At 37.1% G+C, this 16,479-nt stretch overlaps 1 protein-coding gene across 3 annotated transcripts in view; it reads right to left on the reverse strand.

Annotated features, from left to right (window-relative positions):
• The window catches only part of ULK4 (unc-51 like kinase 4), a 627,233-nt gene that overhangs the window by 376,126 nt on the left and 234,628 nt on the right, over positions 1-16,479 (reverse strand). For all 3 annotated transcript variants that reach the window (XM_051961226.1, XM_051961225.1, XM_051961224.1), the window contains exons 28-29: positions 7,537-7,588; positions 7,306-7,447 (exon numbers count right to left, since the gene is read on the reverse strand). In XM_051961226.1, coding sequence (XP_051817186.1) covers positions 7,306-7,447; positions 7,537-7,588 — 194 coding nt within the window. The remainder of the gene's footprint in view (positions 1-7,305; positions 7,448-7,536; positions 7,589-16,479) is intronic.

Raw genomic sequence — 16,479 nt, forward strand, 5'->3', positions numbered from 1 at the left:
CTTACGCAACATCAATTCAGATCAACCTAATTAGAAGAATTGAGGCAGTAAGATTTTATGAGATAAATACAGTAGCTGGAATGTTTTAAATTCCATTTTAATTTTGCATTTAATTGAAGGCAAGTGATGACTATTGCTACTTAGGTATATTTACTGCACATTTTATTCTTTTTTCTTTTTTTTTTTTTTAAGGTTTTATGCAATTTTTTCAATACCTTATGTGTATTTTTACAGGTCCTTTCACAATACCCTTCTGTTGTCTCAAAGAAAAACTGTTAAGCAAAACCAAAAAAACAAAACAAATTTAAAAAATGAGAGTAAATAATCTGTCAACATATGTAAGAGAGATGGCATCCAGAGACCTTCTGTACCCACCCACCCATGAATAAGAAAGGGAAGAGTGAGGCCTTACTATTCTTCGGGCACAAGATTGGTCAGTCCATATAATCTGAGATTGGCTGCCCGTCAGAACTGCTTGCATTTTAAATCACCGTAATCATCCTCTGAGGCTCTTTAATTAATCAACAAGACTTCACAAAGAATCTATTGTACTCCAGTCAGGATACTGGGCACTTCTCATGTCATGACTGACTCATCTAGCTTCTTAGTCATACTTTAACCTGATGCTTCTGCTGGAAAATTCTTTCTTATATTGCAGCCTACTCATGTCCATTATGCCCCTTTCCATTCAGTCTTAAGGAGACAGTGTATGTCACGGCTCACATGACGACAGAAGGATTTCTAAGTTAAAAATATGCCTTTGTTTCAAGGAGAAGCTAGAATTAAAAACACTGTGCGACTGCCCAAAGGTTACGGATAATGTGACATCAGGACGGAGGAGTGGACAATTTCTCCAGTCCCGAGTAAGGCAAATATAGTTAACTCTGCAAGCCAAGACACCAAGAAGAGTGCTGTTCACCCCTGGCCCCCACGGAGCACTAACAGTGTCCCAACGCTGGGTCACCCCTCAGCGTGTCTGACCGCAGGGGATAGTCCAATATCAACTGGAAGGCCCTACCAGGAGCTGGGCAACAACAGCTCGAGCGAACCTTCCCGATGGAGAGGGCTCGAGATCCGGGCATCTCCCGGTTCCTTTGCGCGGTTCTGCTTTGCTCGGGGGCCTCCTTTAGCACGGGCCCGCGGGTCCTGCGCCAGCATCATGCGTGTCTCACAATCAGCACTGAAAGACCCGGAGAATGCCCCTGTGCCCCTCGTTCTGACCACCACGTGGGGGCCGCCGTACAAGTTCTCAGTAAAATAACCTTTAGGTAATTGGGCATTTGGCAGTTTGGGCGCGGGGGCAGCCGTCGGGGCTGCGCTCTCCGCAGACAGAGCTGCCGGGCTTGGCAGTTCAGCACAAGGGGCTCTCGGTGTCGAGTACTTTATCTCGTCAGATGATCTCGGGATCTTCCTAAGACAATTCAAATGGAGGCGGTTCCATTTTCCGGCAAGAACCGGTGTGCTGCCCACGGCACACAACAACGAGGTGGGCAGAGGCGGCCTTCAGCTTGGGAGGCGGCCTAGGACGTTCTCTCCCACAAGTGGCTTCTTTGGGAGCCTTCCAACGGAGACGGCTCGTGATCTATATGGACCTACCTGGGCAGTATACCGTAGCAAGAGGAGATTATTCCCCAGGAGATCAAAGAGGCCTCCATTCTGCATCTCGGGGAGGGAGAAGGGACCCTGACAGTTACAGGGGGCTCTCTCGCGGTCCTCGCTGGCAGATTCTTGCCCGCTTCAGAAGCGATAAGGAATGATCACCACAGTGTTCTTTCCCTGACAACTCCAGGAGAAATGCCGGGAGCAGAGCGGAGGTCCGCATTCAGACGGGACCGAGGCCCTCGGGGCTGTCACTCGGGAGGATCTGCGGGAGATCGCGGCTGGGAATTGTAGCCCACACCAGTTTCACAGAGTGCTCTGGCGGAGCTCGAGGCTCCTTGGTCAGCAGGGGGGAACTCCCGCGCTTGTCAGTGACGTAATCAGTGATGCAATCAGACGCCCTCGGCCAGGGGAATGCCTCCAGGTCAGCTCCCGCACCGACGGGATTTAACTTGGAGAGTGGAGGGAGCGTGACCTTCCCTCTGCAGATCATGGCGCTCAGTGCGGCCTCTGAGCCGGAAATGAAACAGAGCAGGGCTCAGCGCTCTGGCACCCGTGCGACTGTGGGCCGGACCGCTGACCCGGGACACAAAGGTTCTCGGCAGAAAGCGCTGATTACGGAAAATGGAGGAGTTCCCAACTCCGTGGACAAGTGAATAATAACAAGGTAACACCACAGTGAACTGACGGCCGGTTAATCCAAATTCTTGTTTCTTTCTCAGTCCCTCTTTCCTCCCCAGATCTTAACATCTGGCCAGACGTCACCCTGGGATCCCCAGGTTTGTGCTCTGGAAGGCGCGGGGAAGTTTCCTAGCTGTGGCAGTCTTGGTCCCTGCCTATACCCTGTCATTTTGTGGCAACAGAACTCAACTCTGCCTCCCTCCTTGCAGCAAATGGATAAAAAAAAAGTAATGGAAAGCATGCTCTTTCTGCCTAAAGTAGCAATGAGCTGCCCAGTCGCCTGCCACCCCCCACCCCAAGAAATCACTTTGGTCTGGGAGGAAGGCCAATGGAAAGTGAATTCCCCAAAGAGAGAAGAGCTTGAACAACTCTGTGGTCAAAGGGAAAGACTTTTTAAAAAGTAAGTAGTATGGGAATATAAAACAACAAAGAATGAAATTACCAAAGATCTTGGAAGAGAGAGAATTTTATTAAAATCTTAGCCCAACAACTACTAAAATAGAAAACAAAGTGGCCTTTGTCTAAACAAGTTCAAATGTCTCTAAATAAGACCAAGGAAATAGAATCAGTAAGTGATGAAGCCTCCGAAGAGAGCATGGAAGCACAGCAGGATGTTCCTGAATAATTCAGGAGAAAATCAAGGTTCTTGAAAGAAATTAAAAAGACACAAATTGAAGAATTTAAGATCTGCCCAGCAGAAATAATTTCAAAGTAGAAAAAATTTAATCCATAGTAGTAAATCTTTCTCAAGAAGAAGAGAGAACAATTTAGTAATTGGTGACACATATTGGAGGCAAGAATAATTTGGAAGAACAGAAGTAAAAAGCAATGTTAAAAAGAGAACATATGATCTCTAGCCAAGCAAAATATATATTTTTTTGTTTTGAGAGGGATTTGAACATTTTTCCAATTATGTAAAGACAATTTTTAATATTACTTAAAAATTTTGAATTCCAAAATCTCTGCCTCCCTCGAGCCCTTGCCTTCTCCCTTAGACAGCAGTTTGTGGTTTGATGATGTAGGTTATACATGTGCAATCATGCAAAACATATTTCTATTTTAATTATGTTGTGAAAAAAGGATTTAAAACATTTTTAAAATTAAGTAAAAATACTTTTATCGGCATTCAGATGTGATCGGTTCTTTCTCTGCAAGTGGATAGTATTTTTCATCATGAGTCTTTTGGAATCATTTTGGATAATTGTATGGCTGAGAATAGTTAACGTTATTCACAGTTGATCGTCATATAGTATTGTTGGTAGTGATGGTACTGTTTACAGTGAGTGTTCTCTCACTTCACTTTGCATCAATTGATGTAAGTCTTCTCAGAATTTTCTGAAAGCATCCTTCTTGTCATTTCTTATAGTACAATAATATTCCATTACTATCATTTGCCCCAACCTGTTCAGTCTTTTCCCAATTGATGGACATTCCCTCAATTTCCAACCTCCTCACCACTACAAAAAGAACTGACAAATTTTTTTTGTACAAATAGGCCCATTTTGGGTTTTGTTTTTTTGTTTAAAAAAAAAAAAAAACAATCTTTTTGGAATACAGAGCTAGTGATGGTATCATCAAGTCAAAGAGTATATTCAGTTTTATAGCCCTTTGAGCAAAGTTCAAATGATCTAACCAAATAATTGGATCAATTCACAATTCCACCAGTAGAGCATTAATGTCTCAATTTCCCCACATCCCAGGAATTGTCCTAGCCCAAGGGAAGGGAGCAGTCAAGCCTACACCATGAATTCCAAGACACATAATGTTCAATTTTGACAATCTAGATGACAGCACTATCTGTAACAGACTTGAAGGAGTAACTTCAAATATAAAGTAAATTTGAATAACACAAGATAATTTTATAACCACAACAAACCATAGAAGGGAATGGAAATAATATATTTTGAAAAGCAAAAGAGCTCAAGACAAAAGGATAATTAATTTTTTTCCTCCTAGCTCATTTTATTTTGTTTTTTCCACATTTGTCATGGATACACACGAAAAATCAGATCAAAAAGGAAAAAAAAAATTGAGAAAGAAAAATAAACAAACAACAACAAAAAAGGTGATGATATTACTTTGTGATCCACATTCAGTCCCCATAGTCCTCTCTCTGGGTGCAAATGGCTCTCTTCATCAAAATCTGATAGAATTGGTCTGAATCACCTCATTGTTGAAAAGAGGTAAGTCTTTCACACTTAATCATCACTTAATCTTGTTGTTCAAAAAACAGATATTTAAAGCATTCCTACAATTGTCTGAATACAACATAGCCTACTCTTCCTGTTCAGTTTTAGGCAACATATGAAAGATTGTTATTAAAAGAGTCCAAATATGATGGTTCCAAAATCACTGATAAAAGCAAAGCTAGTGAAATTGTAATAGATTTTTGTTTTATCAGTTTGTTGCTCTCCTAGATTCATCCTTAGATTCTCTTGAGCTTATTTACCTTAATTGAATCTCTTGTCAAGTTCTCTACATACTATTTTTTCCCTTTACTTAATTCTTTGTTTTGTGAAGTAGTTCTGTATCTTTCTTTGTAAGATTTTACAAATGAATTTATGCTAAACCAGTGTTGCCTATGGCTGCCAGATTTCTTCTTCAGGAAGTACATTAAATATTTGCTGGCTGTAGCTTGCCATTGTCTCCTAATTGTGAAAACTTATTCGCAGCAGTAAAATTTCTTTAGAAAATAGTGATAGTCTAAGTCATTGTTTATTCTTTTACTTTGATCTGTTGATCAAAACTATATATCATATCTTCTCATTTTAGTTTTTCTTCTAGCATGTTATTTTTTAACTTTTTTGTAATAATTTGGTGTTTTCACCACACACAGCTGCTTCAGAAATAACTTGCGTAGTGGTGACAAGTCATTTCCTGACTCTTAAAATACAACCAATTCCAAATTTTTTTTTGGTGCTGTTATTTGATTGCTTAGTAGGTTCAATCCTTCCTAATTCCCTTATTTTTAAAAAGTCTTGATATATTTTGTTTTGACAGCACTATCACTTTCCAATAAATAATTATGTTTTAAAAAATTAAGAAAAACAATCTAACAAAATGATTGACATATTTAACTTTCTGCTCCAATAAATTTAATTTCTTAATAGGAAAGAAGAAATAATGCTTAAACATTAGTCATCTGGAAACAATACTGCTTGTTGTATTTGATGTCCCGTGGGTCCAATTATTATCTCTATGCAGATGATGGATATTTTTGTTCCTGAAATATTTTTCTTCTAAGTAGTATATTAGCAGCACTACATAAATTTTGATATGTTACTTAACACTTTTATTATTCTCTTCCACATAAGTATTTACCATTTGATTTGTTCTTTACCTGAGCCATTATTTAGTTGCTAGTTAATAAATATATCTTTTGATTATATCTTCATTATTAGGTACTACTTTTATTGTATTATAGTTCAAGCTATGATGTATACTGGCTGTGAGAACTTGAACAAAGTCACATATATGCTTAGTACTCTGAGATCCTAAATTTTAGGAATACTGTTGATCTTCACTGGTCAAATTTCTTTATTTGTGATTCACCTCTACCAGTGAAATTGCAGAACTAGTCCCCATTATTATATTTCTAGTCTGTAAAAAGAGGCACTAAATGTAGCAGTAGACCACAGGGCTGAGTGTAAGAAAGGCCTAAGTTCAAGCACTGGCCTTAAAACACACATCCTCATTGTTTGTGCTCTCAGTGTTGAAGTTTTGGTGAAGTTTTCCATGAGATGAAGTCTTTCCCATGTCCTCTTTGTTGTTTGGTGTTCCTTTATTGTTTTCTACTATTGAGATGATGGAAGGCAGCTAGATTTAGATACAACTTCTCCCTCAGGAATCTGGGTATGATATTTTTTTGAAATTTTAAAATGGGCATTTTTAATCATCAAATAACCACCTTCTCTCCTTTTGACTCTTTTCCCACCCCAACTGATAACAAAGGAAAAACAGCCCTTACTACAAGCTAGTAGAGCCAAGAAAACAAATGTTTACATCAGTCAGATATGTATATAACTGTGTATAGAAAGACGCATACATCTGTGCATATGCTGCCTTCACACATTCATTCTGCACTCTACCAACTCCTTTGTTGTCTCTCAAAGGAGAATCTGTGGGTCATGCTTCCATTTGTCTGAAATATTTTTCCATCTTCTGATTTCACTGAAAATGAGTATACACGGCTTGATTCCTCCAACAGGAAGTCCTCTCCCTTTGAATCCAAGGGCAGAATGTTTGCAGACAGTTTAGAAACTGTGGCGCTTCGTGTGGAGGGTCCCATCTTCCGACACTACCCCGCTCCCTGCACTGGCTCATGGGGGCCACACGAGGCAGGCCCATTCTCATCGTGCTGGTTTTCACGGCTCTCGGGTCAGACGTGGGCGACGGCCCACCTGCTCCCCTGCAGCCTTTCTAGCCTGACGGACCCTTCATGGCCCTGTTGGCAAGAGGCTTCAGGAGCCAGAGTCACCTCAAGGCCCGGCAGACACTGTGAGTGTCATTTTCAAAAATATTTCAGCAGTGACCACAGTCCCTGGGGATTTTTATTACCGACATTTATTGCTGGGACTTCCAACAGGACATCAAGCCCCTGGTTCACACACAGCCGGATCACACACAGAACTCTCCTACTCAGGACGATGAAGGTACCGAAAGGACTAGAGCTGGGCCCCAGAAAACCCTTAGCCAGACAAGGTCGTGAACACGCTTAGTGCGCTTTTGCCCCAGTGCTCTAGTTCTTGCAGATGAAAGCCCCCAAACCGGGCCCTTTAAAGAGAAACAGCTTCCCTTGGGGCCTGCGAGGAGCAATAACGGGTCACCACCTAAACTTCCAGTACCAGGTGACAAAGCGTGGCACGAGGTCGGTGTGACCTCAGGTGGTCATTTCTGGCCTCTCTCTGTACCCGGGAAATGTTCCGGCAAGCCTGGGTCACACTCCCAGCTCTCCCCCAGCACTGACCCAGTCCCGTGAACGCCAGCGCCCCGGCTGTCCCAGCCCAGCAAGGTGGCCATACTTACTGGGGAAGCAGGACGTCACGAATCAGCGACAGAAGCTTGGAGTTGGAATCCATGCTCTCCTCCTCCTCCGCCACAACCTCATGGCTGACCAATAGGGACGTGGTCTCGGACAACAACCGCAAACTGAAGAGTCTCCATTCCACTTGAAAGAAAACGCACCAAAAATGTGACCAAGGACGTCTGATAAATCCGGAATGCGAGCTCTGGATGCGTAGCGGTGGCTCTACTTACCATTCTGACTCTGAACCAAAGAGACCAAGGGAGGGAGGATGTAGTCCACAACCTGAAAGACAGCATTACAAAGAAAGACTGGCTCAGATCATTCCAGGGAAAAAATAAGGCCCACCTGGGCCTGTATTCCCTCCAGCCCCAAACCCTTCGGGAGAAGTGCTGGCCTGTCAAAGAAATACTTCTAGAATCAGATTCGGTTTAGATTCCCACTGGCCCAATCAACTCAGGTTATTATAGAACAAGTCGCCCAGGGCACAGAGCATAGTAGAAATGAAAATATTAACCACAATAGCTGATATTTATTTAGCATAGTCAACAAAGTTTACAACAAAATTTCATATATTATTCATTTTAATCTCCCCAAAACTTGTGAGTTAAGATTTCCCCCCATTTTACAAAAAAAATAAAATAAAATAAAATAAAACCCTGAGAAGAAAGAGATTAAGTTACTTGCCTTATATCACAGAGCAAGCAAATGCCTGAGGCAAGATTCAAATTCAGGTTTTCTTGAATCCAAGTAAGTACTGTTATTCACTATGCCATCTAATTATCACATATGTGATTTATACCAAGAACATTAGTATTTAATGTACACTCTGAGCCTCAGTATAAAATATTAAACAATGTAGATTTATAGTTACGCTTCAGCTTACAAGGTGACCAATCACCGGCCTGACTGAGTACAGGCCAGAGCTGGCCTGAACATCTGAGGACAGAGAGCTAAGCTCCATTTCTTCAGCTTACTATTTGTGTGACCTTGGGCCTCCACACATTTCATTTTCCTTTCTATAAAGTGAAAGCACAGAACAATATGGCCTGAAAGATTCTCTCCAGGCCCAAACCTATGATTCAAGTGTTTTTGAATAAATACATTACAGAACAAACCAAATTTGTTCTGAAATAATTAATGGAGGTTATTTTACAAAAAGAATTCCAGACAAATTAAAAGGCACCAAACAGCCTGACTCTGTCATTCTTCCAACCACCACAACCAGAGGATAATCAATTTTGATAGTGAATCTTCCCAAGAATAACAAAGAATCCCTAACATGCTAAATAACTACACATTTAACTTGTAAATTGAGGCCACAGTGAAATTTTAAAGATTATTAACAACCAAGATGAGCTATTTTTGTGGCAATAAACCTGTAATTCTTCTTTAAATTAATGTTAATCTTAATGCATTGAGGAATTAACATCACAAACCTGGAAATATCCAAACTAGAACCAGAAGACACTTTAAATATCTGGTTCTGCTTAAAAAACTCTACTAAGGGGGAATCTACCACCCATTTGCATCCTTATAAGAACTGTATTACAGTAAATGTCATTTATCTTTTAAAAAATTACTACATCTACTATCCTTGGATTAGTTAACTCAGCAAGCGGAATGTAGCAAACTGTGACACTGTGTGACAGAATACAAATGTGCCATAAGAAATGACAAGCAAGATGTTTTCAGAAAAACCCAGGAAGATTATATGAACTGATGCAAACTGCAGTGAGCAGAATTAGGGGGACAATCTACAAATCTGCAGCAATATTGTAAAGATAATCACTTGTGAAAGTGAAAGATTTATAAACTCAGATCAATGCAATGATTTACATAATTCCAAAAGAATCATGATATAAAAAATGCTATCGACATCTATACAGAGAATTGATAGTCTCACAGTGCAGACTGAAGAATATGTTTCCTTTTCATTATTTTCCTTTCCTTCTCTTGAGAACATGACTAACACAGATATATGTTTTGCATGACTTCACATGAATAATGAATATAATATTTTTGCTTTCTCAGTGAGTGGAGGAGAAAGTGAAGAGAGGAAGGAAACTGGAATATGCAAATAAAAACTAAATTAAATTGTATAAAAATGAGGATACTATTATGCCTACTTTCTCCATAAAATATATATATCTTCTATTTCAGTAATATTGATATCATCCCTAATTCAATCAAATGTTTTACAAATGAGTGCCATTGTAAAAACCAAGAAAACTTGAAATAATATGGATAGTAAAATATACTTAGATTACAATTAACAGGGAAAGAATCCAGAATGACACAATGACCTACCTAAAAGTGGTTAAGGCTACATTTAAATGTGAAGAATGGTGCCTTACTACCAGTGTGAGGTTCTAATCCTATTTCTTGATCCATAAAATAATGACAATAACATTACTGCTATAAAGCTTAACCAGTTTGCTATGAGGATCTAACAAAAAGAACTTTGATTATGAACAGCCTTCAAATAATGCCATATTAGGACAAACAGAAAGTATGAGGGATGTTTAGCCTAGAGAAAAGTCTTAGCAATGGAAGAGGAAAACATCATGGGTCTGGCCTAAATTAGGCTAGTTCGCTAATTTTGAAAAGATTGAGAAAAAAGCATCATTTAAAATTTTGAAAAATTAGAAATTGAAATATTCAATAATTCCTTATTCTAATAGTTATGAAAGAGCTTTGTAGAATGAAAATAAATATCGAGTTAACAAGAAAAATTAGGAAGGATAAAGGTATAGAATACTTAGAAATTTAAATGCATTTAAATTAGAAGGAACTGATATAAGGATCCTATAAATACCAAAGGAATAATAAGGAACTATATGGAAGTATTAATAATTATCATAAACTTCAGGAAAGACACAGAAAAATAGATGAGGACAAACATAAACTCTATTTTTGGTAAGATAAAAATACTTGAATATAAGCAAATGTAAATCAGTAATATTATGTTTTCATCTCTGCTCATCTATGTTAGTGAATCTATGAGAAGAAAATTTCTACCTCTCTAAAAAGAACACATCATTGAAAATATTTCAGCTAAAATCCTTTACATTGTCAAATAATAATTCATTTACAAAGACAACTTGTTTTCTAGAATACCTTGGCAACTAAGGTACTGCTAAATTTGGATTAGAATCAATAATACACTATTGAATATAAGATGGATGTTATTGTTCTTAAGGTGTTTAAATAATTTCAAACTCTTTGTGACCCCATTTGAGGTTTTCTTGAAGGCAGATAAGGAAGTGAATTGCCCAGGGTCACACAGATAATAAGTGTCTGAGGCCATATTTGAACTCAGGGCTTCTTGACTCCATATCCAGAACTCTGTCTGCTGAACCACCAAATTGCTTGTAAGATGAATAAAATGAGATGATATTTCTAAGGCACCTTGCAAACTTGAAGTATCATAAATGCTAGTTTTTATGGTTATCCTTCTTGTTGTTGTTATTCTTGGCATCCCAAATTCTCGTTTTGCAAGTGAACTGTATCCATGAGATATATCATGTAATGGCTTTGACAATTAAAAACTGGGCAGTGGCTAGGGAAAAAAAAAAATTAAAAATGGGAAAGAAGTTCAGGCTTTTATTACCCCCAGCCTAGATCCTAACTTTATTCTATTGTCTCTTCAATTCATCCTGCGGAACACTGTCACATGGCTAAAGCACTGATGTGGTCATGTCTTCCCACACTTCAAAAATTGTCAGTAACTATTACCTCCAGGGTAAAAAAATAAAACCCTGGGCCTGGCTTTTAAGACCCTATATAATAAACATATCTCAGAGATATTGTGAGTTTAGTGCCAGATCACTATAAATTTCATATGAATTTCTTTTGGTTTCCCAATGCATGTAAGTTATATTTATACTATGCTGTAGCTTATTAAATGTAGGATAGTGTTGTGCCTGGGCAGCTGGGTGCCACAGTAAAGAGAATACTGGGTCTTGAGCCAGGAAGATTCAACTTTCTGAATTCAAATCTCATGTCAGACACTAGCTGTGTCATCCTGGGTAAGTCATTAAACACTTTGCCTCAGTTTCCTCATCTATAAAATAAGCTGGAAAAAAAAATGGCAAACTACTTCAGCATCCTTAACAAAGAAACCCCAAATAGAATCCCCAAAGAGTTGGATTCTATTGAAAAATGACTGAACAATGAGTGTTACATATAAATATATAAATATATATAGTGTGTGTATATACATTCACATATATAAAAATAATTTATATAAAGTAAATTATATATAAAGTAATTTTAATTAACATAAATATATATACCTTAATGAAAATCACCTTATTGGAGGGAAAAGGACCCACATGTGCAAAAATGTTTGTAGCAGCTCTTTTTGTGGTAGCAAAAAATTGGACAGTTAGTAGATGTCCATCAATTGGGGAATGGCTGAACAAGTTGTGATATACAAAGTTAATAAAAAAGATGAACAAGCTGATTTTAGGAAGACTTGGAAAGATTTCCATGAACTGAGGCTGAGTGAAACAAGCAGAACTAAAAATACAAAAATGTGTGTTGATCAGTTATGAAGGACTTAGTTCTTCTCAGTGGTTCAGTGATCCAAAGCACTCCCATTATACTTTGAACAGAAAATGCTATCTGCATCCAAAAAAAAGAACTAAGGAGACTGAACATAAATCAACACATACTATGTTCACTTCTTTTTTCCATTTTTTAATCTCTCCCTTTTTCCCCTTTTCTCAGATTTTTCTCTTCCAAAATGATTCATACAAGCAATGTGTGTTAAAAATAAAGAAAAAACAAAAGAAAAAATTTAAAAATAAAAATAATAAAATTACTTTATTGGAGAAGGATTCTGGAAGATAGTGGAATAAGGCAGGAAATTACCTGGCTCTTCTAAATTTCTCCCCAAACAATATAAAATATTGTCTAAACAGTGAACTTTGAGAGGCAGAAATAAATTAAAGTGGCAGTAAAGCAGCTGTCATCTTTTATTTTTTTAATACAGATTTTTATTTTCAAAATATATACATAGGGGCAGTTAGTTGATGTAGTGGATACAGCACTAGTCCTGACCTCAGGAGGACCTAAGATCAAATCCGATCTCAGACACTTAATACTTCCTAGCTATGTGACCCGGGGCAAGTCACTTAACCCCAATTGCCTTAGCAAAAAGCAAAAATAATAATAATAATTATTATACATACACATACTACATGGATAATTTTTGACATTCACCCCTACAAAACCCTGTGTTCTTATTTTCCCCCTCCCTTTTCCACCTCCACCAGTCAGCAAGTGATCCAACATATGTTAAACATGTGCAATTCCTCTATATATTTCCACAAATATCACCTCTCTTCTTAAGAGGAAAGACCCTACTTTGTACAATTGAAGAGCAAACACCTCCAAGCAGACTCCACTGAATCAACAAATAGTAAGCCCTGGTGGATGGAAGGGCATCGAGGTCTTGCTGGAGTTTCCCGTTGGGGAATGTTGACCTCATAGACAGTGTTGTTGGGCAGGGGTCACAGGATGGTTATAGGGCCTCCCCTGAAACCGGATGCTAAGCATGGGCACACTGACCAGACATGGTCTGGGCTATGGCTGTGGATAAGGAGGAGCAAGCAGGTAATAAGTGGGTCAGAAAGGCTGAGGACCCTGCTAGCTGTGGGCACTCATAGAAGAACAGAGTCCCCATTTTTGGTTCCAGGGCAGAAGGGTGAGTTGAAGTTTGCAGCCACAGTAGTGACCACAGGAAACAAGAGCCTTGATGGTAACATGAAGACTAGGGGCCCCAACCATAGCTCAGGGGTGGAGAGGAGTGCCTGAGGTTGAGCCCCCAGACAGAGCTTAGAAAACAACTTTACAAAAACCATAATGCCTGAGGAATCATCCCCACAGTTCAAGCCTTCCAGAAGAAAATAAGGCCTTAAAAATTAGAATTGACAGAAGAGAAGCTAAGTTCATAAGACCCCAAGAAATAATAAAACAAAATCAGAATGAAAAAATAGAAGAGAATATGAAATATATCATTAGAAAAACAACTGACCTGTAGAACGGATCGAAGACAGTATAAGAAGTATTGGACTGCTCGAAAGATATAAATTAAACAAAGAATCTAGACACCATGCTTCAAGAGATTATTTAGGAAAATTGTCCTAAAGTTTTACACAAAGAGGATAAAAATAGAAATAGAAAAACACTAATCACCTCTATAATGAAAACTCACAGGAACATCACAGCTAAGTGATACATGTTGCCTTTTTTAAAATCACCTATATGGTAGGGCATAGAAACATTATCAAATGCAGAAAGGCAGATATATTAAGTGCATTCTTTTCAGATCAAAATGAAATAAAAATTACATTTAATAAGGAACCACGGAAACACATTAAAATTAATTGGAGAAGAAATAACCTAATCTTAAAGAATAAGTAAGTTAAAGAATAAATCATATAAATAAAAAGTAATTTTATTAATGAGAAGGACAATAATGAAACACCACCTCAAAATCTATGGGATCTAGCAAAACAAATAATCACAGGAAAACTTCTATCTCTATCTGCTTAGAATTCAGGGGTCCTCAAACTACAGCCTGCAGGCCAGATGCAGCAGCTGAGGACGATTATCCCCCTCACCCAGGGCTATGAAGTTTCTTTATTTAAAGGCCCACAAAACAAAGTTTTTATTTTTACTATAGTCCGGCCCTCCAACAGTCTGAGGGATAGTGAACTGGCCCCCCATTTTAAAAGTTTGAGGACCCATGGTAGATTAATAAAATAGAAAAAAGAGCAGACTAATGAATTGTTTATACATTTTTTTTAATTGAAAAAGAACACATTGAAATCCACAATTAAATACCAAGTTGAAAATCCTAAAAATTAAAGGCTAGATTAATAAAATTTAATGTAAGGAAACCATTGAATTCATAAATAAAACTAGAAATTAGCTTTATGAAAAAACAGTAAAACAGATTAAATCATTAGTTTATATGATCAAAAGAGAGAAAAAAGAGAATCAAAATAGTATGAAAAATAAGGAGCCACAATGAAAAGGAAGGAGTTATTTTGCCCAATTATATGCCAATAAATTTAACAATATATGTGAAATGGAAAAATATTTATAAAAATAAAAATATCTAGATTAACAGAAGAAATAGATTACCTAAATAAACTATTCTAGAAAAAGAAATTGAACAGGCCATTAATAAACTTCTTAATGTGAGAAATACTCCAAGTTAAGTTTCCACAAGATGTTGCAAGTTTCAAGGTAATATAGAATAACAAACACTGCTGACCAATCACCTTTCAGAAAAAGGAACAAGCTTACCAGCAAAGTCCTGATAAAGGAGGCTAGGCTAGAAACTGGTTTAAATTACCAGCGAGGGTCAATGACCTGGAGAAGGCTTTTCTTTATTATGTTTGCTTAATGAGGCTCAAGCATATTATCTTCTCTGCCTAGGGGAAAGCAATAACCCAAATCTAGACATAATGGGCAAGGGAAGAGGGCATTCTTGGGGCTTACCAAGAACCCTTCCACTGACCAGTTAAAATTTAAACGGGAGAGAATAGAGAGGGGACTAACCTAGTAAAGCCTGCACTTGCTTTTGTATCAGCCCTCTCGTTGAGGGAAATATTCCTGCTTCTCATGAGAATCAAGGGCTGCATCCTTCAATCTCTATCAATAAAACATCACAAACTTTGAAACTGAGTCTGGGGTCTTGTTTCTCATACTAAAAAAAACCATTAGGACTAGACAGATTTACAAGTGAATTCAACCAAACATTTAAAGATCAACTAATTCCAATATTAAATAGTTATTTGGAATAATAGATAAAGAAGGAGCTCTACCTAACTCTTTTTATGAAACAAATATGGTATTGATACCTAAATCAGAAAGAGCAAAAACAGAGAAGGAAAATTATAGAGAAATTTCATTAATGAATATGAATGCAAAGAATGATACATAAAATACAAACTAGGAGACTAAAACAATACATCATAAAGATTATATGTGATGACCAAGTGGGATTTATATCAAGAATACAGGAATGGTTTAACATAAGAAAAACTATTAACATGACTGATTATATTAGTAACAAAAGTAATGAAAATTATATGATTATATGAATAGATGCAGAAAAAGCTTTTGACTAAATACAACACTCATTCTATTAAAAACACTCAAAGTACATATCTCAATGGATTTTCCTTAAAATGATAAGAAGCATCTACCTAAAATCATCAGCAAGCATTATCTGTAATAGGGATAGGCTAGAAGCCTTCCCAATAAGATCAGAAGTGAAATAAAGATGCCCATTATCACCAATATTATTCAGTTTTCTATTACAAATACTAGCAATAGCAACAAGAGAAGAAAAAGATATTGAAGGAATCAGAATGGGTAATGAGGTAATAAAACTATTTCTCCAGAAAGGATATAATGATATACTTGGAAAATCCCAAATATTCCACTAAAAAGTTAATTGAAATAAAAATTTTAACAAAATAGTAGGATATAAAATAAACCTACTTGCATCATCAGCATTTCTATATATCACCAAGAAAACTCTGCAAGGAGAGATTGTAAAAAATACCTCATCTAAAATAATTATAAACTATATAAAATACCTGGGAGTATGTCTGAAAAGACAAACCCAGGAACTACATAAACATAATTACAAAACACTTTTATACAACAAACATAAATAAAGTCAGACTTAAATCACTGGATAAATATTAATTGTTCATGAATGGGCAGAGTCAATATGCTAATAATGACAATTTTACCTAAATTAATATATTTATTGAATGTCATCCAAATTATTACCAAAAATTTCACGGAGATAGAAAAATAATATTAATTCATTTGGAAAAACAAAAGATCAAGCCTATCAAAAGAATTAATGAAAAGTGTCATTATAAGATTATAATTATGTTATAAAGCAGTAATTAACAAAATTATCTAAGACTGGCTAAGAAATAGAAAAATGGATCAGTGGAACAGAGCTGACATACAACCCAAAGTAGCAAATGATTATAATGATGTTGTGTTTGACAAATGTAAATATTTAAGCTTTTAGGATAAGAATACAATGTTTAAAAAAAGGACGAAAATTATTTAAAAAATTAGAAAACAGGCTGGTCGAAATGTATATATAACAATATTTCATACCATTTATT

Source organism: Antechinus flavipes, chromosome 5 (genome assembly GCF_016432865.1).
Source record: "Antechinus flavipes isolate AdamAnt ecotype Samford, QLD, Australia chromosome 5, AdamAnt_v2, whole genome shotgun sequence".
Classification (NCBI taxonomy): Eukaryota; Metazoa; Chordata; class Mammalia; order Dasyuromorphia; family Dasyuridae; genus Antechinus; species Antechinus flavipes.